This window comes from Myotis brandtii, unplaced genomic scaffold (genome assembly GCF_000412655.1).
Source record: "Myotis brandtii unplaced genomic scaffold, ASM41265v1 scaffold230, whole genome shotgun sequence".
In the NCBI taxonomy this organism is placed as follows: domain Eukaryota; kingdom Metazoa; phylum Chordata; class Mammalia; order Chiroptera; family Vespertilionidae; genus Myotis; species Myotis brandtii.
In genome coordinates, this window is record NW_005358650.1 from 6790047 (window position 1) to 6813084 (window position 23038).

At 39.1% G+C, this 23038-nt stretch overlaps 1 protein-coding gene across 1 annotated transcript in view; it reads left to right on the forward strand.

Moving 5' to 3' along the window:
• Positions 1-1949: 1949 nt before the first annotated feature.
• WDR36 (WD repeat domain 36) overlaps positions 1950-23038 on the forward strand; it is a 45591-nt gene continuing 24502 nt past the window's right edge. The window contains exons 1-12 of the mRNA XM_005866449.2: positions 1950-2749; positions 5603-5630; positions 7781-7881; positions 9405-9522; positions 11338-11470; positions 13482-13536; positions 17088-17220; positions 17481-17656; positions 17985-18105; positions 18476-18541; positions 19730-19816; positions 20922-21067. Of these exons, the coding sequence (XP_005866511.1) occupies positions 2555-2749; positions 5603-5630; positions 7781-7881; positions 9405-9522; positions 11338-11470; positions 13482-13536; positions 17088-17220; positions 17481-17656; positions 17985-18105; positions 18476-18541; positions 19730-19816; positions 20922-21067 (1359 nt within the window). The 5' untranslated portion in view covers positions 1950-2554. The remainder of the gene's footprint in view (positions 2750-5602; positions 5631-7780; positions 7882-9404; positions 9523-11337; positions 11471-13481; positions 13537-17087; positions 17221-17480; positions 17657-17984; positions 18106-18475; positions 18542-19729; positions 19817-20921; positions 21068-23038) is intronic.

Consider the following 23038-nt stretch of genomic DNA (forward strand, 5'->3'; position numbering starts at 1 on the left):
ATCTTAGGCCCAATCCCCCGGGGAGCAGGCCTAAGCCAGCAAGTGGTCATCCCCCGAGGGTTCCCAGACTGCAAGAGGGCACAGGCCAGGCTGAGGGACCCCTCTCCCCCTCCCCGAGTGCACAAATTTTTGTGCACCGGGCTTCTAGTATATATACAAAAGCCTAAGTGATCATGCGACCCTTCGACCATTCAAATGGTAGCTATGACGTGCATTGACCACCAGGGGGCAGATGCTTAACACACAGGCATGGAAACATGGAAAATACTGATGAATCTCAGAGGGAAGGGGGGAGGGCAGGAAGAGATTAACCAAAGATCTTATATGCATACTAGGGGCCCAGTGCAGGAATGGGTCCTCGGCCTGGCCTGTGGGGATCGGGCCGAAACCGGCAGTCCAACATCCCCTGAGGGGTCCCGGATTGCGAGAGGGCACCGGCCAAGCTGAGGGACCCCATCGGTGCACGAATCTGTGCACTGGGCCTCTAGTTTGTCAATAATATACTACATCAACTTTTTCTTTAAATCTAACTTGGTATTAGCATCCTTGGGGACATCCTATCTAATAAAAGAGTAATATGCAAATTGACCATCACTCCAACACACAAGATGGCGGCCCCTATGTGGTCAAAGATGGCCACCACAAGATGGCTGGCAGGGGAGGGCAGTTAGGGACAAACAGGCCAGTAGGGGTGGGCAGTTAGGGGCGACCAGGCCTGCAAGGGAGGGCAGTTGGGGGCAATCGGGCTGGCAGGGGAGCAGTTAGGAGTTGATCAGGCTGGTAGGGGAGTGATTAGGGGCAATCAGGCAGGCAGGCAGGTGCGTGGTTGGGAGCCAGCAATCCTGGATTGTGAGAGGGACGGTGGGATTGGGCCTAAACGGGCAGTCCAACATCCCTCAAGGCATCCCAGATTGGAGAGGGTGCAGGTTGGGCTGAGGGACAGCACCCCCTCCCCCCGTGCACGAATTTCATGCACCGGGCCTCTAGTCTCTAAATAAAAATAATAATAGCTATTCCTTTTCTCCCAACACACATTCACACAATTTGCTGGCAGCTGAATAGCAAGTAACTCAGGGAGGTAACTGGTAGGTAGAAATGAACTCTCACTAGCTGTTAAAACTAGAATACTCACAATCAGTTCATAACATCTTCTCTTTAAAGGATCACAGCACAACAACTAACATATATACCTATTGCTACTAGATTTTTCATAACAGTTCTAATTTTTAAATTTGTGTCCAGATGTAGGTCAAAAAACATAAATCTGATTGTCAGACAGGCCTACATTCAAAATACTACACTACCTTTAATTCATTGACAAGTTAGGTAATCTCCAGGAACCTCACGTCCCTCATCTAATGTGAATCTACACCCATCATGAGGCCCATTTCATCTTGAAAATATGATTGCTGAATGCATATTTCTCCCATCCTCCAGCTGCCCTGCCCTTCAGTGATCACCCCTTCTCCTTTTCTAAACACTGTGTTACTCTAATTTGGGGCATTAAGTAATCTTGGAACTTTGGACAAATCACTTAACCCCAATTAATCAATTTCTGTGTATTAAACAGCACTACAATTTTTGCCATAAACACCTCTGAGTCTTAATTTGAAGGTTATATTAAGGTGAGTGTCAAAGGCTCCATGAACTGTAAAGCCTGGTTGTGAAACTTTTCAATTTTCTCCCTAAACTGCCAATAGCTGCAGAAGTCTTCGCTTCTGATTATTAAAACAACGTATGCATTATATACATTTTTAAAAAATTCTTTAAAAATGTTAATCTAGTAATTAAAATTGTGTGCATGTTCTGTAACAAAGACATAAACAATTAATAATCAGTTAATATCCCAGTCTTTTCCACTGTAAACAAACTCGGTGAAAAGCAAAAAAATAAATAAATAAATTTTTATTATGAAAATTTTCCATTTTATTGGAAGTATCAGGATAGTATTACGAACTCTCATATATCTATTCCCTAGGTTCAACAATTATCAATCTGTTTCATAAACCCGACATTATATCCCTAACTATTGGAAAGCAAATACGGGTATATCATTTTATCCGTAAATATATCGATATGTATATCCAAATGACAAGGGGCTTTAAAAACATAGTAACAATACTACTATCACATAAATATAATAATCATCAAATATCCAGTTAGCGTTCAAATTTTCTCAATAGCCTCACGTTTTATACGTTTTCATATCCACATGTTTAACCTGATTCATTTTGGTTTTAAGACTTTGGTCTCCCATTCAAGGTCCTGGACTTGAGCGCTCTCCTCCCCAAGGTCCTGCTGAGAAGTGACTGATCAGCCGTATCAAAACTGGGAGCACCGCTAACTGCTGGGGACTGTGGCCCGTCGAACCGGAACCGAAGTCGCGCCTCCACTGTGAGCCCCAGAGGGAACTCTTTTTCAATTGCACTGAGGACAGTCTTCGCTGACGCGATTGGCAGGAGGCAGCGGAAGCGCTTGTGAGTCTGTAGCCCGGGCCCAGGCTGGCGCCACGAGCTGTTCGGAAGACCGGCTGCGTGGTTTCTATCGGGACTGGATGGAGCCCAGAGTTGACCGGACCTCCGCAGCGATGGAGCGGGACGCAGGAGGCCGCTCGGCCAGCGCACTGTTCGCAGGATTCCGGGCCTTAGGGCTTTTCAGCAACGACATTCCACACGTGGTGCGGTTCAACGCGCTGAAGCGCCGCTTCTACGTGACGACCTGCGTGGGCAAGAGCTTCCACACCTACGACGTGAGTGACTCCTTCCATCACCCGCTCTCCGGGAACCACCCTCTCGGGACCCGGGGTCATCCGGCTCTACAGCCCCGTCCTCGTCCCCCCACCATCCCCGTCCCGCCCCCTGCTCACCTAGGACTGTCTTTCTGCCCGTCTCTTCCTTATCCCCTTCGTGCTGCTTTTCACCGTGGCTTCGCCCCCGATGCTGGGTTAGACCTTGCAGTCCGCTGGGGCCGGGTTTCCGAGGCAGTCCGGTTAGGACAGCGGTTCTCAACCTGTGGGTCGCGACCCCTTTGGCGGTCGAACGATCCTTTCACAGGGGTCGCCTAAGACCATCCTGCATATCAGATATTTACATTACGGTTCATAACAGCAGCAACATTACAGTTATGCAAACGAAAATAATTTTATGGTTGGGTCACAACATGAGGAAATGTATTTGAAGGGCCAGAAGGTTGAGAACCACTGGATTAGGGGGAAACACCAGAGAACATTTCAATCCTAGGGCAATATCTTCGTACAGTGAGTCGTCATGTTAGTTCTCTTGAAGCTGTAACTGTGATTGAGACAAGTGCTTAGGCCCCGCACTCTTAGTGAGGAAGAACTGCAAGGCATTGATCGTGCAGTTGATGACACAGCTGGGTTAGAGATTCACTGACATCTATTGAGAGAGATGGAGAGGGTGGGATTAATTATGAGTTTGGGAACTGTCCACGTTTGATAGCAAAATAATTTCCCCAAACTTCCTCTGAGCATCTATTTTCCACCGATGTTGAGGGTCCGGCATGGCACACACTTAGCCTTGCAGCAATTTCTTCGCAACGTCCATAGGACTATTTCATAGCACCCTTATGTAAACTAGGAAACGAAATCTCAGAAAAGTTATTTGCCCAAGGTCTTCCAGCTTGTTAGTGACAAGAGGTTTTTCTCCTTTAATAACTCATATCTCACCAATGATTGAAGTAGTCTTTGTTGCTGTTTACCTACTTCTTTTGTCTTCTCCAAATGAATGTATTCTCTGTGAAAGCAGGAGCCTTTTCTTTTTTAAACAATTAAATTTATTGGGGTGACATTGATCAATTGTGTCATAGGTTTCGAGTGTCCGTTACTATGACACATGATCTGTATATCGCATTGTGTGTCCACCCCCATCGTCAGATCATCTTCCGTCATCATATACTTGTCCCCCGTTATCCTCTACCTCTCCTGTCCCCCTTCCCTCTGGTAACCACCATGCTGTTGTCTCTCTGTGTCTCTGAGTTTCAGTTTTCTGTCCCACACACGAATGCAATCGCATGGTTCTTAAGCTTTTCTTTTATGAGGGAGATGATAATGGCAAGTGTTAGTTAAGCACTTTTTTCTGGAAACCATGCTATAAAGTTCTATTCCTTGATGGATTGTGAAAATCAAGTGGGTTATTAGCAAGAAGAACTGGTTGTTGGTAGCCTGTTGAATTAGTGGAATAGGAAAGTGAAGGCCAAGCCCAAGGTGGAGGTGATGGTCATAGTAGCTAACATTTATTGAGCAGTTATATGACTGGCTCCATTCTAACTGTTTTACACAAATTTTACTCATTGAGTATCATGATAATTTCATAAAGTAGGTATCTGTATTCATCCTGGTTTTATGAAGACTTTGAGGCACAGGGAGCTTGAGTAACTTTCTCAAGGTTACACAGCTGGATCAGTAACCACAGATTAGGGTCAACAAACTATAGTCTGCAAGGCAGTCTTGCTCACCATTTGTTTTCATATGACATTTTATTTTTTCCCCATGTAGTTTTGTGTTTATTCTAACATAACATGACAAGCTCCAAGTAAAATTTGCACAGTAGTAGGATGCAGTATAATCAAATTTGGCATGGGATGGAGACATCTACTCTTTTAAGAAACATAGGATATTTAACTCATCACTAAGGGCCCTTTCAATCTTAGCACTCTTGCATCTGTGGGGTTTGATTTCACATTTATACCTCTCTGGAGCTCTGTGCTTCTGAGATGGGCAGTTTAGACATTTTCAAATGTTTAGGGGGAAAATCAAAAGAATAGTATTTCATGGCATATGAAAAATAAGATTAAGTTTATTGGAATACAGCCACACACATTTGTTTATGCATTATATATGACTGCTCTCTTGGTACATTCGCAGTTGAGTAGACACAACAAAGACCACATAGCCTGCAAAGCCCTAAAATATTTTCTGTGTGGCCCATTATAAAAAACATTCACCTACCCTTTCCTTCACCATTCCTAATGAAATAGTTGAAATGATAAGTTTTCCTAATAATGAAAATTAGGATCAGTAATTGTCTTAGGAAGGACAGCATATCAAATTTATGTATGAGATTATATTTTGATCTTCAAGTGTTAGATTATTATAATTACTAGAGGCCTGGTGCACGAAATTAGCGCATGGGGGTCTGGGGGAGGTCCCTCAGCTGGGCTTGCATCCTCTTGCAATCCAAGACCCCTCGGGGGATGTCCAACTGCCAGTTTAGGCCCTATCCTGGCACTCGGACATCCCTCTCACAATCTGGGACTACTCGTTCCTAACCACTCACCTGCCTGCCTGCCTGATTGCCCCTAACCACTCACCTTCCTGCCTGATTGCCCCTAACCACTTGCCTGCCTAATCACCCCTAACTACTCACCTGCCTGCCTGATCGCCCTAATCGCCTCTGCCTGCCTGCCTGATCGCCCTTAACCACTCTGCCTCAGCCCCGGCTGCCGCAGCTTCATCCAGAAGGATGTCCGGAATGACATCCAGAAGGTCATTCGGTTGTCCAGTCTAATTAGCATATTATGCTTTTATTATTATAGATTTTTGTTAGTGAGAATTTAATCATTTTTTTTTTCTCTTTTAAAACAGGTTCAGAAACTTAGTTTGGTCGCAGTAAGTAAGTGTAAACTTTATTCTGAATCTATGTATATTTTGTATCTTTTTAAAATTTCAACAAATTTAAGACTTACAGAACATATAAGGAATCCAGTGTATATTTCTGATAAACTTACATAGCAAAAAAAAAAATTCAGGATCATATGCTACATTTAGTTGTCATGTCTCTTAAATCTTCTTTAATGTGGAATAGTTTGTTAGACTTTTGCTATGCTTCACATCATTGACACTTTTGTCTTTTTTGTTTTGTTTTGTTTTACATCATTGACATTTTTTTTATCATTGACATTTTTGAATTCTATATATGCTAGTTCTTTTTTAGACTATCCGTTAAATTTATTTAAAAAATTTTTCTGTTGTGATTAAGTAGAGGTTAATGTACTATGTCGAGAATAACAAAGAAATGATGCTGAATTCTCAGTGAATCATATCAGAACACACATGCTGTTGGTTAGCCCTTTTCCTAGCAGTGATAACTGATCGTTTTGTTAAGGTGACATTTGTCAGGAGGCTCCATTTTAAAGTTTTGCCCTCTGTAATTAATATGTATCTTGTGGTAAGATACATTGAGACATTATAAATATCCTGTTACTCTTCAAAGTGTCATCTGCTGCTATTATCATTCAGTGATACTTCTTACCTGAATCAGTAACCAGTATTATGATTACCAAATAGTGCTTTTCATATTTCATCATCACTTTGATTGTAAGGAAGACATTTTCCCTTTTCACACATTTAGATATTTTTCTAATGGAAGGAATATTTATTTTTTTTGAAATTGTTTAATAAAATAAAGGGCTTGCCAAGGTGCAGAGATTCTGGTTTACTATCAATTATGATCTTTGTAAGAGAGACAGAGGAGAACTGTAAGGAATCTGTTGGAGATATCTGATAAACTTAAAATTTTTAAAAGATTATAGGAGGCAGAAGAAGGACAATGTAACCTCAGTTGAATACAGAAGTGAATAATAAACCTATAAAAATAGTATTTTGTAAATGAAATCCCAAAGTGTAATATGCAACATAAAAAAATGCTTAATTCTTTATCTTCTAATCCTCTAACCCCCTAAGCAGAAAATTTTTAAAAAAATATATTTTATTGATTTTTTACAGAGAGGAAGGGAGAGGGATAGAGAGTTAGAAACATCGAGGAGAGAGAAACATCGATCAGTTGCCTCCTGCACACCTCCTACTGGGGATGTGCCCACAACCAAGGTACATGCCCTTGACCAGAATCGAACCTGGGACCTTTCAGTCCGCATGATGACGCTCCATCCACTGAGCCAAACCAGTTAGGGCTAAGCAGAAAATTTTAAAAAGGCCAGGGTGACCATGACAGTGAGAGAGGATTCAAGAAATCATATCATATGAGAAAGACAGCAGTTGATAGGCATATTTACCTTGGAGAAGATGGAGTGGGAGTCAGATTGTTCATTTTAAGGGCCAGCATGTAGAATATCAGATGGAGTATTTTTTAAAAAATACATAATTTTATTGATTTCAGAGAGGGTGAGGGAGAGAGAGATAGAAACATCAATGATGAGAGGGAATCACTGATTGGCTGCCTCCTGCACGCTTCCTTTTGGGGATCGAGCCTGCAACCCATGCATATGCCCTTGACTGGAACCTGGGACCCTTCAGTCTGCAAGCCAACAGTCTATCCACTGAGCCAAACCGGCTAGGGCCATATGGAGTATTTTTGAGGGTACTCCAAAGTGTAGAGTTAGATGGGGTTCTAAGTTTTTATTTACTTTAAAAATTTTCCTGGAGTTATTAGTGAACTTGATGTTCCTGAAAGCATTCACATATGGACTGAATGTCTGCTAAAGTTTTGTGTATTAAGGATTTTTCCCAAATAACCTCAAAAAGCTTCTTTTCACTTCCTTAGAATTATGTTTTTATGTCTGCAAATACAAGACATTAGTTCTCTTAGTGAGGGTTAAGATGATTTCATAGTTTCAGCCTCATAGTTATTATTAGATGTCTAAAATAACATTAATGTCAAAATTTTATACTCTGATGGTTAGCTTTCATATTTGCACACACACATATTTTTAAATTATAACCAGGAAAAATGTTATGTGTATACTTGAGGTTTCCATCTGTTTCACGATCTTAATTTTTTATCACTTCATATTTCTTTTTTCCTAGGTAACTCTCTTCCACAGGATATCTGCTGTTTGGCAGCTGATGGGAAGCTGGTCTTTGCTGCTTATGGGAATGTTTTCTCTGCATTTGCCCGTAATAAAGAGGTTTGTATCACTGGACTATTTTAATGTGATTGTCTTTTGTAGTTAGTAGTCATTTGTCATGATAGTTGGCATCCTTCTTCTGGGACTTTATTCACATTGGCACCACAGCTTTATGAGAATTGGCTTTTTATTGTGGACAGCTCGGCTTCTAACTCCTTTTCTAAGAACTAAGTACTTGTTCCTATATAAAGAAAGCTAGATTATCTTGTTTCCCCCACTAATAATGAAGAATCTTTTTTGTCTTAATCTAAGTTTGTCCTGGGAAGACTAGAGAGATGATCTGGCTTTAGTGGTCCAGAATGAAAGGGAAAGTGGGAGTAGGGATGCCTGGCCTGTGATAGAATCATTGTACTTGTTAAGAGTTGAATGGACTGACATTTGTTCCCAAAGTCCTCCATCATCACTACTTGTGGTAGGATGGCAACTTACCTATGGAGTTCTTTAATGGGAGATGTTTGGGTTTTTAGAGTTTTAGGGAAAATGTCTGGTTTTTGCAAAGTATTGCATTTGTAGTTTTCTCTGAGAGATTATATATATATATATATATATACTAGAGGCCTGATGCACGAAATTTGTGCAAGAGCAGGCCTTCCTTCCGGGGAGGGTTGGGGCCAAGGGAGGGGGGCGGGGGTGAGGTAAGAGATCAACTGAAGGACTTGTATGCATGCATATAAGCATAACCAATGGACACAAGATACTGGCGGGGAGGGGGGGCTGGGGGGAGGGCTAAAAAAAAAAAAAAAAGAGTAGGCCTTCCTTCCTCTGGCTCCTGGCACTGGCTTCCCTCTGACACCCGGGACCCGGGCTTCCCTCTGGCCACTGGGCAGGCACCAAGGACCCAGGCTTCCCTCTGGCTGCTGGCAGGCACCCGGGACCTGGGCTTCCCTCACAGCCCCTCTTCATCTGGAAGGTCATCCTGTCTAATTAGCATATTAAGCTTTTATTATTATAGATTAGGTGTGCGAAGGCATCAAAGACTGTTACCTAGAAAACTGTCACCACCACTAGGTCCATTGAGGTAAGAAGAAATAGTGTTACTGGAGCCTGGTGAGAACTGAAACCATAGTTATTGAGGAACACAGTACTTCCCTAAAACAAAGCTATGGGGAAAAGTACCCTATATCTCTCTCCTTTTCTCATCTCATCTGGAAGCCAGCTTTTGATGGAGTCTGTGGAGGTCAGCCTTCTATAATATATCACTTTTCTAGGATGCATGGAGTTGTGCTGGTTGGATTAAGTGAGGGACCCCAGCTGTGTGTGTGCCTCCTTCCTGAGCTCACTTGAGAGGCTCAGCCTCTCAGATCTCATTTCTGTTTCCAATCCATGTTTCCTTATTATTGAACTGGCTGGAGAGCAGTTGAAAATACCTGATTCCTTGCTATTTGTTAATCTAGCATGGATAGTCTGAAGTTAGATCATGTTTCTTAACATGATTAACATGTTGTTGTGTTTTCTTGTTAATATGAATAAATACTGCATGATGAATGAATAATATGAAATTCTTTTGAACTTTGACATTGTAGGTAGTACATACCTTTAAGGGTCATAAGGCAGAAATCCATCTTTTGCAACCCTTTGGGGATCATGTTATCTCTGTTGATACTGACAGCATTCTTATTATTTGGCACATATACTCAGAAGGTAAGAATTAACCTATTTATTGCTTTATCTTAGGATGGCATGTTTAGAGATAGAATTGAAAATAATCTATACCAGATTTCATATATAAGCAGTAAAAAAATTTTAACAAAGAATCTGTAACATGTATAGGGAAAAGGTTCTAAGTAAAAACTGCATAAGCAATTTTAGTCAGCTAGTTGAGCTCTTTATAACCTGTTTAATGTGTTTACTAGTATATATTGTATAGACTAATACATTTTCCATTGCAGCTCTCCAAGTTTAGTGACATATTATATTCTCTGTGGAATGAATTTTGGTATATGTTTATACCTGTTAATTTTTGGTTTATATTTTCAACTTTTAGTAACAGTAAACTTGAAGATCCTATAGTCCAGTGGTCGGCAAACTGCTATAGTCTGAAGGAAAATGTACATCCTTTTTTTCTAAGGAAAAGTTAATGTTCTTTAACAGTGATATTCTTATACAGTGGCACTGAGCTATGTTTATGGGACTATATCATTGATGGCGAACCTATGACATGCGTGTCAGAGGTGACACGCGAACTCATTTTTTTGGTTGATATTTCTTGTTAAATGGCATTTAAATATATAAAATAAATATCAAAAATATACATCTTTGTTTTACTATGGTTGCAAATATCAAAAAATTTCTATATGTGACACGGCACCAGAGTTAAGTTAGGGTTTTTCAAAATGCTGACATGCCGAGCTCAAAAGGTTCGCCATCACTGGACTATATTATCTTCAAAGATTAGGCATTCATCACCAGAATATCCCCAGCTTTCCTCAGTAAAACACTGTGGGTCTCTTATGAAATAAAGCTGTTTTTAAATCTGCTTACATTTTTATCTTATATTACCTCCAAAAGTAGTCCCTGTGCAGATGGATATTAAAAGGCCTTTTATAAAGTTTGAGAATCTGATTCTTAGAGTCCTACTGGCTTTCCATAGATGCTGATGCCCAGGTTTTTATTACTGTTAGAGCAGCACATTTCTTCAGGGAGTTGTTTGTAATGACTTTTAAATAAAACTTAATTGAGATAACGGTGAGAATCTTTTAAAAATAGTATTTAAAGTAAACTTGGTATAATTTTTACCTGTATCTATGCTTCTTAGACTGGGATACACATACCCATGGGAGTGTGTAGCAGTGTGCCAGATAGTATGTGAACTAAAGATTAAGTGAAAAGTACCTTCTTGGATACTCAAACTTATTGGAAAATTTAGTAAAAAATTGTTTTAATTATGGATGATCCATGTATGAAGTAGAAAACAAAATTCATACATAGGAATTTTAAACATGTATAACATTTCAAAACATGTTATAGGTTCTTCTGTGGAAATATGTGAGGGACATGTTCTTAGTTTCACTGAGGTTTGCCTCTTACTTATTACATCTTTGAGGTAGTTGGCCCTTCATTTCCTGGAAGAGCTCAGAGCACTTCACGTGGAACATTCAGTATTGATTATAAAAATATTAAGGCTTATTTATTCCTATTGTCATTTTCTTTAAGTTCTTATTTTTCATTTCTATAAACCAATTTAGCAGTGAGAGACATTTTTAGTAATATTGATATTGGAACTTTTAGAAAATTTTTGACATTTTAAATTATATTTACAGATTGCCCCCATCACATTTATTTAATTTCTTACAGAATGTTTATAAGTTTGTAAAAATAAGTCTTTGATTTATATTAGTATATAAATCTTTGATGTGGTAGACTTATTTTAAGTGCTGAATATATGGGTATATGAAAATATTTTGAACTAATTTATAAAAAATAATTACATGTTATTCATAACTTTTGCTTTTGTAGAAGAATATCTGCAGTTGACTTTTGATAAATCGGTATTTAAAATTTCTGCAATTTTGCATCCAAGTACCTACTTGAATAAAATACTTCTTGGCAGTGAACAAGGAAGCCTGCAGTTGTGGAATGTGAAATCCAAGTGAGCACTTTATTTAGAATATAGTATGGGTGGCTCCTACCTTATCTATTCCTATCTAATGGGTACTTAAGTCTCTCAATTCTCTCTGCCTTTATATGTTTACTTGGAGGGCTTTCAATAAATGTACATATTTTTGGAATTGTTACTTATGGCATCACATACATGAAAGTTTGGCATGTGGTCATGGCACATGGTAGGCAGCTTCATATATGCCCATTCATATATGCCCTAGTCATTGTAAAAAAAAAAAAAAAAAAAAATCCATGTAACTATAGAGAAGGCTCTAGTAAAGTAACATAAGTCCAGAAAATAATTATAAAATTGTCACTGGGCAGCTTTTAGTTTTTGATAAACTAAGAAAGTAAAAGAAGGCAAAGCAAATCAGTATTAATTTAGTGGTAGCATTTAAGAGTGGTTTCAGGCCAAAAGTACTCTTATCATCCATCACAAACATGATAGACATCTACTATAATATTATTGTTATAGCTGGAGGGCTAGATAAATGATTTTGAGTACCTCTACCTATTATTTGAAGATTTATCCAGAGAAAACAGTGGCAGCTCAGGCTTCTTTCCATAGTATTTAAAAAGCAAACAAAAACATGACCTCAAGCTCTGGAGGGTAGCTTAGTTGTTTAGAGTGTTGTCACAATATGCCATGGTTGTGAGTTCGATCCCTGTCAGGGCACCTATAAGAATCAGCCAATGAATGCATAAGTGAAATAACAAATCGATCCCTCCCTCCCTCCCTCCCTCCCTCTCTCCTTCCTTTCCTCTCTCCCTTTCTCCCTCTCTCCCTCTCCCTCCCCCCCTCTCTCCCTCTCTCCCTCTCTCCCCCTCCCCCTCTTTCCCTTCTTTTATCTCTCTAAAATCAATAATGTGTGTGTGTGTGTGTGTGTGTGTGTTTATGACCATCTAAATTTTTCTTTCCAAAGCCCTTATCCATTCAAAAGAGAAAATAAGATAAAGTTTTTTTTGTAGTGTTTTTTTTAAATATGTTTTTATTGATTTCAGTGAAAGGAAGGGAGAGGGAGATAGAAACATCATTGATAAAAGAGAATCATAAATTGGCTACCTCCTGCATACCCCTTTCTGGGGATCTAGCCCAAACCCCAGGCATTACCCTGACCAGGAATTGAACCACAACCTCCTGGTTCATGGGTTGCTGCTCAACCACTGAGCAACACCAGCCAGGCAAGATTATCAAGGTTTTAATACTTATCTTAGTTTTTAGTTTTAAATCAGGTTTGTATTCAATTTAACAAATATCATTGACTGTAGTAGGCTCAAGGGTGACTGAGATATTATCTCTGCCTCCTGTGTATCTTATTAGGCTCTTTATGTGATGTTTACATTTTTTATTGTATGTTAAATATCCCTGGGATAATCATTGAGTGTACTAAACACTGCCCGCTTACAGAATTTAATACATGATTTAGTACTTCATTGATTATAACTCTGTTTGCTCCATGGGCTTAGTTATTTATGGCTTGATTCTGAAATTTAGAGCAGCTTCACTATTGCCATATAACAGTTACATAACATATGAGTAGTAGTATAGTTATAACCCCTGTTGATACGTTTCTAGAAAGATTGCAGTGAAAAATGAGATTTGCCTATATTCTAAGATTGTTTTCTATTATAGCCTCTAATATAAAGTAGTTTTTACTCATATATTTTTTTTTCTATTTAATTTTTAAAAGAGTTGAAATAGTATAGTAGTTATTAGCAGCTTGGGATTTGGAATTGATCTCTTTGGGCTCTGTCAGTTATTAGCTATGGGATCTTAATTATTTCACATACTTAAGTTTCTTGGTTTCTTTATCTGGAAAGTGGTATAAGTTTATCTCATGGGATTGTTTTGAGTATTAAATGAGTTAATATGTATTTTTAGAATAGTGTGGGGCAGAGTAAGAACCTAATAATTATCACTTGCTCTTTTAATTTTTAATGTGTAGTTGATTTTGTCTTCCTCCCAGAAAAATAGCTTTCAACTGTTTTTCTTCTTGTAGTAAACTTCTATATACATTTCCGGGATGGAAAGTTGGAGTGACGGCTCTTCAGCAGGTTAGTATTTTTTTTCAAAGAAGAAACGAATTTAGTAGTTGATTCTGTATCTTTCAGTTTCAGGGGTTGATTATATTTTTAGACCTAAACACAAAATAATATATAGACTAGTTTATCTTTATGAATATGCTCAAAATATTGTTTTGGAAATGTAATTGAAAACAGATAATAAAACCTTTGCCTATAAACTTTGTGGAAACTGTTTTGCCTGAAATTAGGTTCTTAACTAGTGGTTGCTGTGGAACTATGTTTACCAGTCATTCTGCAAGCATGTAGTCTAGTGCCTTGTACGTAATGGAGATGAGTTGTTCATTGTGGGTCACACAGACATTTGTCAGGTTGTTAAGATTTGTAGCTTGAAATAATTGGGGCCCAAATACTAATACTTTTTTTCTGGGCTCTTCCAGAAATAACTATTTGTTTTGAGTATAGACATGTCTGAATGAATGGAAGTATTTCTGCAGAGAATTTTATATGTATACTAGTAGCCATGTGCACAAACCCGTGTGCCAGTAGGTCGCTGCCCCGCCCTCCTGTAGCTCTCCGCCCGCTGCCCCGCCCTCCTGTAGCTCTCCGCCCGCTGCCCCGCCCTCCTGTAGCTCTCCGCCCGCTGCCCCGCCCTCCTGTAGCTCTCCGCCCGCTGCCCCGCCCTCCTGTAGCTCTCCGCCCGCTGCCCCGCCCTCCTGTAGCTCTCCGCCCGCTGCCCCGCCCTCCTGTAGCTCTCCGCCCGCTGCCCCGCCCTCCTGTAGCTCTCCGCCTGCTGCCCCGCCCTCCTGTAGTTCTCCGCCTCCCGCTTGCTTGCTGCCCTGCCCTGTCCTGTCTCTCTCTGCCACCCGCTTATAGCCAGTAGGTCACTGCCTCCCTCCTGTAGCTCCTCCCACCCCTCTCCCCCCTACCCCCCTCATAGCTTGCTACCCTCCCCCTTCCTGTAGCTCTCTGCAGCCCACTTGTACCTCGCTGGCCCACCCTCTTGCTGATCCGTGATTTGGTTGTGACGCGCTTGGTCGTTACCCCTCAGGGTGTAATGTGTAATTAGCATATTCCTCTCTTATTATATAGGATTGGACACAACATGCAGCCAATATACCCTCGTCTTTCTCAATATCTGTTGTTTATACCTGTCCAATTTATATGCATTTCTTAATTCTTTCTTACTATCAACCTTGCTCTGTTTTTGCCTACCCAGAAAACCACAAAGATATCAGATGATTGGGTCCCTAGAAGGCAAGGGATATACTTGTTTTAGTATCCACAGTATCTACACAGGGTCTTATGCATAGTGGTCATATGATAGCAAATTAATAAAATGTTGAGCTGGATTCCATTTTATAATGGTACTAGAGGCCCGGTGCACGAAATTTGTGCACTCGGGCGGGGGGGGGGGCGCGGTCCCTCAGCCCGGCCTGTGCCCTCTTGCAGTCCGGGAGCTCTTGGGGGATGTTCGACTGATGGCTTAGGCTCCATCCCCCTGGGGAGCGGGCCTAAGTCATCAGTCAGACATCCTTAGCACTGCCTTGGAGACAGGAGAGGCTCCTGCCACTGCTGCTGTGCTCACCAGCCATGAGCCCAACTCAGGGCTTCTGGTTGAGCGGCGCGCCCTCTATAGGAGCATACTGACGACCAGGGGGCAGCCTCTGCATTGAGTGTCTGCCTTCTGGTGGTCAGTGTGCGTCATAGCGACTGGTCATTCTGCTGTTTGGTCGATTTGCATATTAGCCTTTTATTATATAGGATTGGGCATTGATCTTCTGTGCTAAAATAGAGAAACTTATTATAGAGCCTGTATGTAAGATCATTATATAAAATGAAGATTATAATCGTAGGCTATTATAGCTGAAACAGACTAAGTATAAAACTTTTTTATTTTTTTATTTTATTAAATCTTTATTGTTCAGATTATTACATTTGTTCCTCTTTTTTCCCCCCATAACTCCCCTCGCACGATTTTTGTCCAGTTTCTTCCCGCATCTCCCATTCCCCTTTCCCCGCCAAGAATAGTCAGTCCATTCCCTTTCTATGTCCCTGATTCATTATAATCACCAGTTCATTCTGTACATCAGATTATTTATTCACTTGATTCTTAGCTTCACTTGTTGATAGATGCATATTTGTTGTTTATAATTTGTATCTTTACCTTTTTCTTCTTCCTCTTCTTAAAGGATACCTTTCAGCATTTCGTATAATACTGGTTTAGTGGTGATGAACTCCTTTAGCTTTTCCTTATCTGTGAAGCTCTTTATCTGACCTTCAATTCTGAATGATAGCTTTGCTGGATAAAGTATTCTTGGTTGTAGGTTCTTGGTATTCAGCACTTTGAATATTTCTTGCCATTCCCTTCTGGCCTGCAAAGTTTCTGTTGAGAAATCAGCTGACAGTCGTATGGGTATTCCCTTGTAGGTAATTGAGTCTCTTTCTCTTGCTGCTTTTAAGATTCTCTCTTTGTCTTTTGCTCTTGGCATTTTAATTATGATGTGTCTTGGTGTGGTCCTCTTTGGATTCCTTTTGTTTGGGGTTCTCTGCGCTTCTTGGACCTGTAAGTCCATTTCTTTCACCAGGTGGGGGAAGTTTTCTGCCATTATTTCTTCAAATAGGTTTTCAATATCTTGCTGTCTCTCATCTTCTGGCACCCCAATTATTCTGATGTTTGTACGCTTGAAGCTGTCCCAGAGGCTCCTTACACTATCTTCGTATTTTCGGATTCTTTTTTCATTTTGCTTTTCCGGTTGGGTGTTTTTTGCTTCTTCGCATTTCAAATCTTTGACTTGATTCTTGCGCTCCTCTGGTCTGCTATTGGGTGTCTGTATAATATTCTTTATTTCAGTCCGTGTATGCTTAATTTCTAGTTGGTTCTTTATCATAGCATCGAGGGTCTCATTAGTTTTCGTGAGTCTCTCCTCAAGTTTATTGGCAGCTTCTAGCACATTTTTGCAAGCCCTCAAAATTGCGATTTTTAGCTCTATATCCTCCATTTCTGTCATGTTTTTTTGTCTCCGCATTTTTTATGCTTTCTTGGTGCACCCCCTAGTGGTCTTTGTGCGCAGTCTTGTTCTAGTTAAGCCTTGATTGTTGTAGTTAATACTAGAGGGATTTGACCACCAGGCCGACTCAGTATAAAACTTTTTGCCTTTTAACATGTTTTATAGGTTTTTCCTGTTTTCCTTGAGTAAACAACTCTTCACTTCCTTTGTCGTTGGCCTTTTATGTTGTCATGCATTGGCCTTTTATGTTCCCGTGCATATAGCAAGCCTTTATGTTTTCTAAGAATTATTTTTCTGTTTACAACTAATCAGTGATCTATAGTGATTTCAGACATGAACTTCCGTTTCTGTTATGGCTGTTTTCTTATCAAGTCAGCCATGTTTTGGGAAAGGGGAGGTGATGGTAACTACCAAATTTGAAGGTGAGAAATTACTTGGGGAGAAAATTATTCTTAAATACTTTTGTGCTAAAAAACATGATTTCTTTTGATAACATGTAAATAAGGAAGCATATAATCAGGATTATTAAAGCTGTTTGAAAATATTTTAAAAGTTGAATAATTTAATTTTTAGGCACCAGCTGTGGATGTTGTTGCTGTTGGTCTTATGTCGGGTCAGGTTATCATTCATAACATTAAGTTTGATGAAACATTAATGAAGTTTCGTCAAGACTGGGGACCTATTACTTCTATTTCATTTCGCACAGGTAACTCTTAATTATTGCTATGACTTAAGAACACTTAAAGTGCATTCATTACTCTGAAACTCACAGAAATTTTCTTAATAGATTTTTTTTATAATTTAACAGAAAAGAATGAAATACTAGAGTATAAAAGAGTCAAAGGAACATTGATAGATTCTTGGTGTATAGTCTTTTCTCACTTTATGGATTAAAAGGGTAGAAAGAAGAGTTGATTGATATTTTATGGTGCATGTTTTTGTTAATGTATTTTATTTTAATAACAGATGGTCATCCAATAATGGCAGCTGGAAGCCCATGTGGCCATATTGGACTCTGGGATCTTGAAGACAAAAAATTTATCAATCAAATGAGAAATGCACATTCTACAGCAATTGCCGGATTGACATTTCTCCACAGGGAGCCACTTCTTGTCACAAATGGCGCTGACAATGCTCTTAGGGTATTATGATTATTGTTGTCATCTTCCTGGCTCATCTGTCCTACTCTTCAGGTTATTACAAGTCTGCTTTAATATTTTAGCCTGAAACCTAGAAGGTGGAAGGAATGTGGAATAAGATACTGGTAGAGATGAAACAAAAACACAGCAGGTTACATTGATTGCTATGAAGTGAGAAAGCATTATAATTTATCGCTCCCCTAACCCTCCACTGCAGGGTCAGCAGCCTGGCCAGCACTACCCAGTGCCAGTTGATTTATGTCAAAGATGATTTGGCTGCTTGCAGATAACTTACACTGTGGAAGAACCTTACCATTTTATTTCTTGGCAGGTATGGATATTTGATGGTCCCACCGGTGAAGGCCGGCTTTTGAAATTCAGAATGGGACATAGTGCTCCTCTTACCAAAATTAGATATTATGGACAAAATGGACAACAGATTCTTAGCGCAAGTGAGTTTCTGTGCATACTTCATTCCAGCAAGTATTGAGAACAGGGTGCTTAATCTTTATAAGTTTGGTATTTGCACATTTTAAAATTCAAATGTCTCTTTGATTTACTCGGAAATGTGGGGAAAGGGTAAAAGGAAGCGAAGAAGAATGAGTTAACTTTGAATATTCAGGAAACATTGTAGATGATTATTATCTTCATTTGGAATGTCATTCTGTTTACTAATTCTGAGAGAATGGTAATGTTTCACTCTATTCTTTGTTCTTAATAAGTGCACAATTGAATACTGTAATGAAGGATGTAAGATCTGTGAGTTAGATGGTCCATGGTTTTGATGAAGCTTGATTAGGCATTTTCTATATATGTCAACAGGTCAAGATGGAACTCTTCAGTCATTTTCCACAATACATGAAAAATTTAACAAGAGTTTGGGACATGGTAGGTCACTTGCAAGGTAGAAAAAAAACTGTTGGTCACAAAAGAAACGTTTCAAGATTCTGTGAGATGACAAGAAGAGGTTTTATTGATACATTTTCTTTTAATAAAATTAAAAAACCCTTGTATAAAGGGCAGTAGTAAGATTCCTAAGATCAGTGTTGCTATAGAAGTGGTTGAGGTGCTGCTGTAAGATTATTGAAGAGTTAGACATCTTTGGTGTAAAAACATATATGGCTGCTACCCAAAAGACCTTGATGGTCTAACTTGAGCCATCTGTAAAGAGTAGAATTTTAAAGATGGAAAGGAGCTTAGAGAAATCATCCAAGTATCCCATCTTTTTGTAAATAGGGCACATTTTGTTCTCTGTCCCTTACAAGGGTTCCCCAGTATTTGAAAGATTTTTTTTGCTAAACAAAAATGTTTCCCAGTTTTAGTCATAATTATTCTTTTTTGTAAGCTAATGTCCTGGCTCTTCATACATGTATATACTTACAGATGAATTTCAGGATCATTTAAAAATCAATATCCAAAATAATTTATCTTAAATTGAAGAAATTTGATATCCTTAAGAATCTTCACATCTAGCAATATGATATCTCCTCATTCAAGTCATCTTTTCATTTCCTGAGTGAATTTTTTTTTAGTTTTCCTCTTGTTGTCCTACATAGTTAAGATCACTCAGTGGTATTTTATATATCTTAATATGATTTTCTAATATTTATTATTTTGCTAACATGAATGGGATCTTTGTTGCAGTTAGAAATATAATGTAATACAAAAAATATAATATTCATATTATAATGATATTAAATATTGCTGCATTGTAGGGAACTTGCTGATCTTTTTTTTTTTTGTATTGGTTCAGTATCTGATCCATTGAAACTATTAGTACTTTTAATAATTATTTGGCTGTTTCTCTTAATTGACATGACTGTATCACCACCATTCACCTGCAAAAAAAGATATTTTTACCATCTTTTATAAATTATATATCATAGTTTAATTTTTCATGGCATTACTTAGCTAAACTTGACAAGCAATTTAATGATAGTGGTAATAACATTTTTATTTTGCTTCTGACTTAAATGAGAATATCTTGAACTTTATAGTTATGTGACAGTGAATAACTTTTATGTACATTTCATTAAGAAGGATTCAAAGCTATATTCCCCTTTCCCCCAACCCTAGGATTAATAAATAAAAAAAGAGTCAAACGTAAAGGACTTCAAAATACCCTGTCAGTGAGACTTCCGCCCATCACAAAGTTTGCAGCTGGTAAGTAACTTCTTACTGTGTTTTGAGAAGTTCTGCTTTGTCATTTATTTCCTACTGTACATTTCTTTATCTTTTTCTATTTTAATAGATGTTTTTGCAAATATTAATAAGCATCTGGACGGTAACCCAAGTGCGTGCTAATCTTGTGTGAAGACTGAAAAAGTTATTTATAATTTGAACTTGTTATCTATTAATTTCAGGCTTTGCTCATTTCTAAGAGCTATTAATAAACAATATTTGATATTGTTTGTAGCCCTTTTTATTCTGTCATATGCCTAATATGAAATTCACTAGTATAAAAAGGCAAGAACTGAGGACACAGCGCTCTGACTAATTTAATAAAGATCTAAATACACTGAGATCTTACTATAAACTATCTCATTTGAGCAGTGCTTCATTCAAAGAAGTAATCTAAAGAAAAATGCATAGGTAATGGGATAATTGATTGGAAACTATCATAGAAAAACTATATGAGCACCATTTTTACTTCAAGGTTATTTTAACAACCTGATGACTGATATTTTTTATAAACTTTAATTTTGACCATCCTCCTTTCTGGTTTTTATCTTAGAACCGAGTGATGTTTCTAAAACATCTGAATCATGTCACTCATCTTAAAAATCTTTCAGTGGCCCCTTATTACCTTTAGAGTGAATCTCCTTTCTTTACATGGCTTTCAAGACACTTGGCCATGTGGCCCCAGTTGCCTTGCCTCCTCTCACCCCTCAAGAAAATGCTTCACTTACTTGCTGTACTTAATTTTGTTCAGGTTACTCTTGGACCTGTGTGTACCCTTCTACCTCATCCTCCCAGTTAATTTTTCCTTGTTTTACTGCTGCTTTCATGGAGCCATTTATTGTTCTTCCCAAATTTCTTAGCAAACTTCCTGAGTGCTCTTATAAGGCACAATCATACTTTACTGTAATTTCTGCTGATCAGAATCTCTTATTAGATTACAAGCTCATAACTATCAGGAATTACATGTTTATAATTGTGTCTCTAATGTCTAATGATAACATGGAAGATTAGATGCTTAATAAATGATAGGTGAAGAAATGAGTGGGGGAATGAAAGCAATTGGTTTATGATTTTAATTATGTTTTAGAGGAAGCTCGTGAAAGTGACTGGGATGGTATTATTGCTTGCCATCAGGGTAAGCTATCTTGCTCAACCTGGAACTATCAAAGATCTACAATAGGCTCTTACTTTCTCAAGCCAAAAGAGCTGAAGAAAGATGACATTACTGCAACAGTAAGTGAGCTTGTTTTAAGAGCATTTCCCCCCATAAAACCATCTTGTAATCTTGTTATACTCAACTTCATTGATGATAATATTGGTTGAAAGGACATAAACATTTTCAAATTAGCCCCTAATAGTATTAAGTTTTCCAGCTTACAGAGAATTACTTTAGGTTTAAGTTAGGCTTTGCTTAATCAGATGTAGTATGTTGGTTACTTACATTTTGTTATTCATATAGGATTACTCAGAATACCCTTTGAAGATTATTTCAGCATTAATTAATATATATATACACACAAATATACGTTTTAATATGTTTTATTGATTTAAAGAGAGGCAGGGGGAGAGAGAGAGGGAGAGAGAAAGAGAAAAACATCAATGTGAGAGAAACATAGTTTGGTTTTCTCCCATATCTGCCCCATCAAGGATGGAACTAGTAACCCTTTGGTGCACGGGATAAAGCTCCATCCAACTGAGCCACATCAGCCAGAGCTATTAATATATTTCTTCACCTGAATTATGTTGACTGTACAGTATTATATTCAATAAATATGAATCTGAAGGTTTCTTCCCCTCTTTATATCCATCCTTCCTTACTTCCTTGATTTCTTTCACTATATGAGTAGGATTTAGGTAAATCTTTAATGAGTAATAGGTGTAGAAGTTATTTAAATCCTTTATTGCTTGTTTTTCCGTGTATGTGTATTGTGATAAATGCCTTTTAGAGAAATTCTGATTGAGTACTGTCTAAGCATATTTAAATACAGGCTTTAAATTTAAATGCCAGTGTTTATTTGTAAGTTCTTACTCCTCTTTGAAATTTTATTTTTGTTTTTTGTTAATATGTGAATCTTCTGTTAGGTTGAGATTTAAGATATAGAGAAAGATGTCAAATTTGGTTTGCAGAAATATTGCCTCTGCTTTTTCTTAAACAGTTTTATTGAGATATAATTCACTCATTTAAAGTGTATAATTAATTCAGTGGTTTTAAGTATATTAATAGAATTGGAGCAGTCATCACAAAAATTTTATCAATCTAATTTTAGAACATTCCCATCACCTCAAAATGAAATCCTGTACTTATAAGCAACCATCCGTATTCTCTCACTTTTTCCCTCTCCCATCTCCCTAACCTAGACAATCACAAGTTACTTTTTATCCCTATACTAGAGGCCTGATGCACGAAATTCGTGCAAGAGTAGGCCTTCCTTCTCCAGGCTGGTGGCAGCGGCTTCCCTCTGGCACCCAGGACCCAGGCTTCCCTCGCAGCCCCGGCTTCATCCGGAAGGTCATCTGGTCTAATTAGCATATTATGCCTTTATTATTATAGATATACTAGAAGCCCGGAGCACAGGGTCCCTCGGCCTCCCCTGAGGGCTCCAGGATTGCAAAAGGACGGTTCATGGGTGACACACCCCAGAATCAAGCTTCCTCCTCTCTGGTTCTGGGTGCGTCACCCAAGAACCGCAGCTGCCACATTGAGCGTCTGCCCCCTGGTGGTCAGTGCTCGTCATAGCTACCGGCCTATAAATAGCTTAGGTTTTCATCCTATCTGATAAAGAGGGAATATGCAAATTGACCATCACAACATCACAAAGATGGCGGCACCCAGTCCCCTTAGCCCTGCAGGAGTCCCCCAGTCCTTTCAGCCCCGTCAGGGGGGTGGGGCAGCAGGCGCATGGTGTGGCTGGACCCGCCCTCAGCTCCCCAGCTGCCCAGGGCCGGCCCGAGGCGCAGGCAAGCCTCAGATGGCCTGGCTGAGGAACCCCCCACCAACGCATGAATTTTCATGCACCGGGCCTCTAGTATATATAGATTTGCCTATACTGGCCATCTACACTAATAAAAGACAAACATGCAAATTGACTGTACCTTCGCTACGCCTTAAGCCATGCCCACCAGGCAATCAGAGCGACTATATGCAAATTAACCCAACCAAGGTGGCGGCCAGCAGCCATGGAGCTGGAGCAAGCAGGAGGCTTG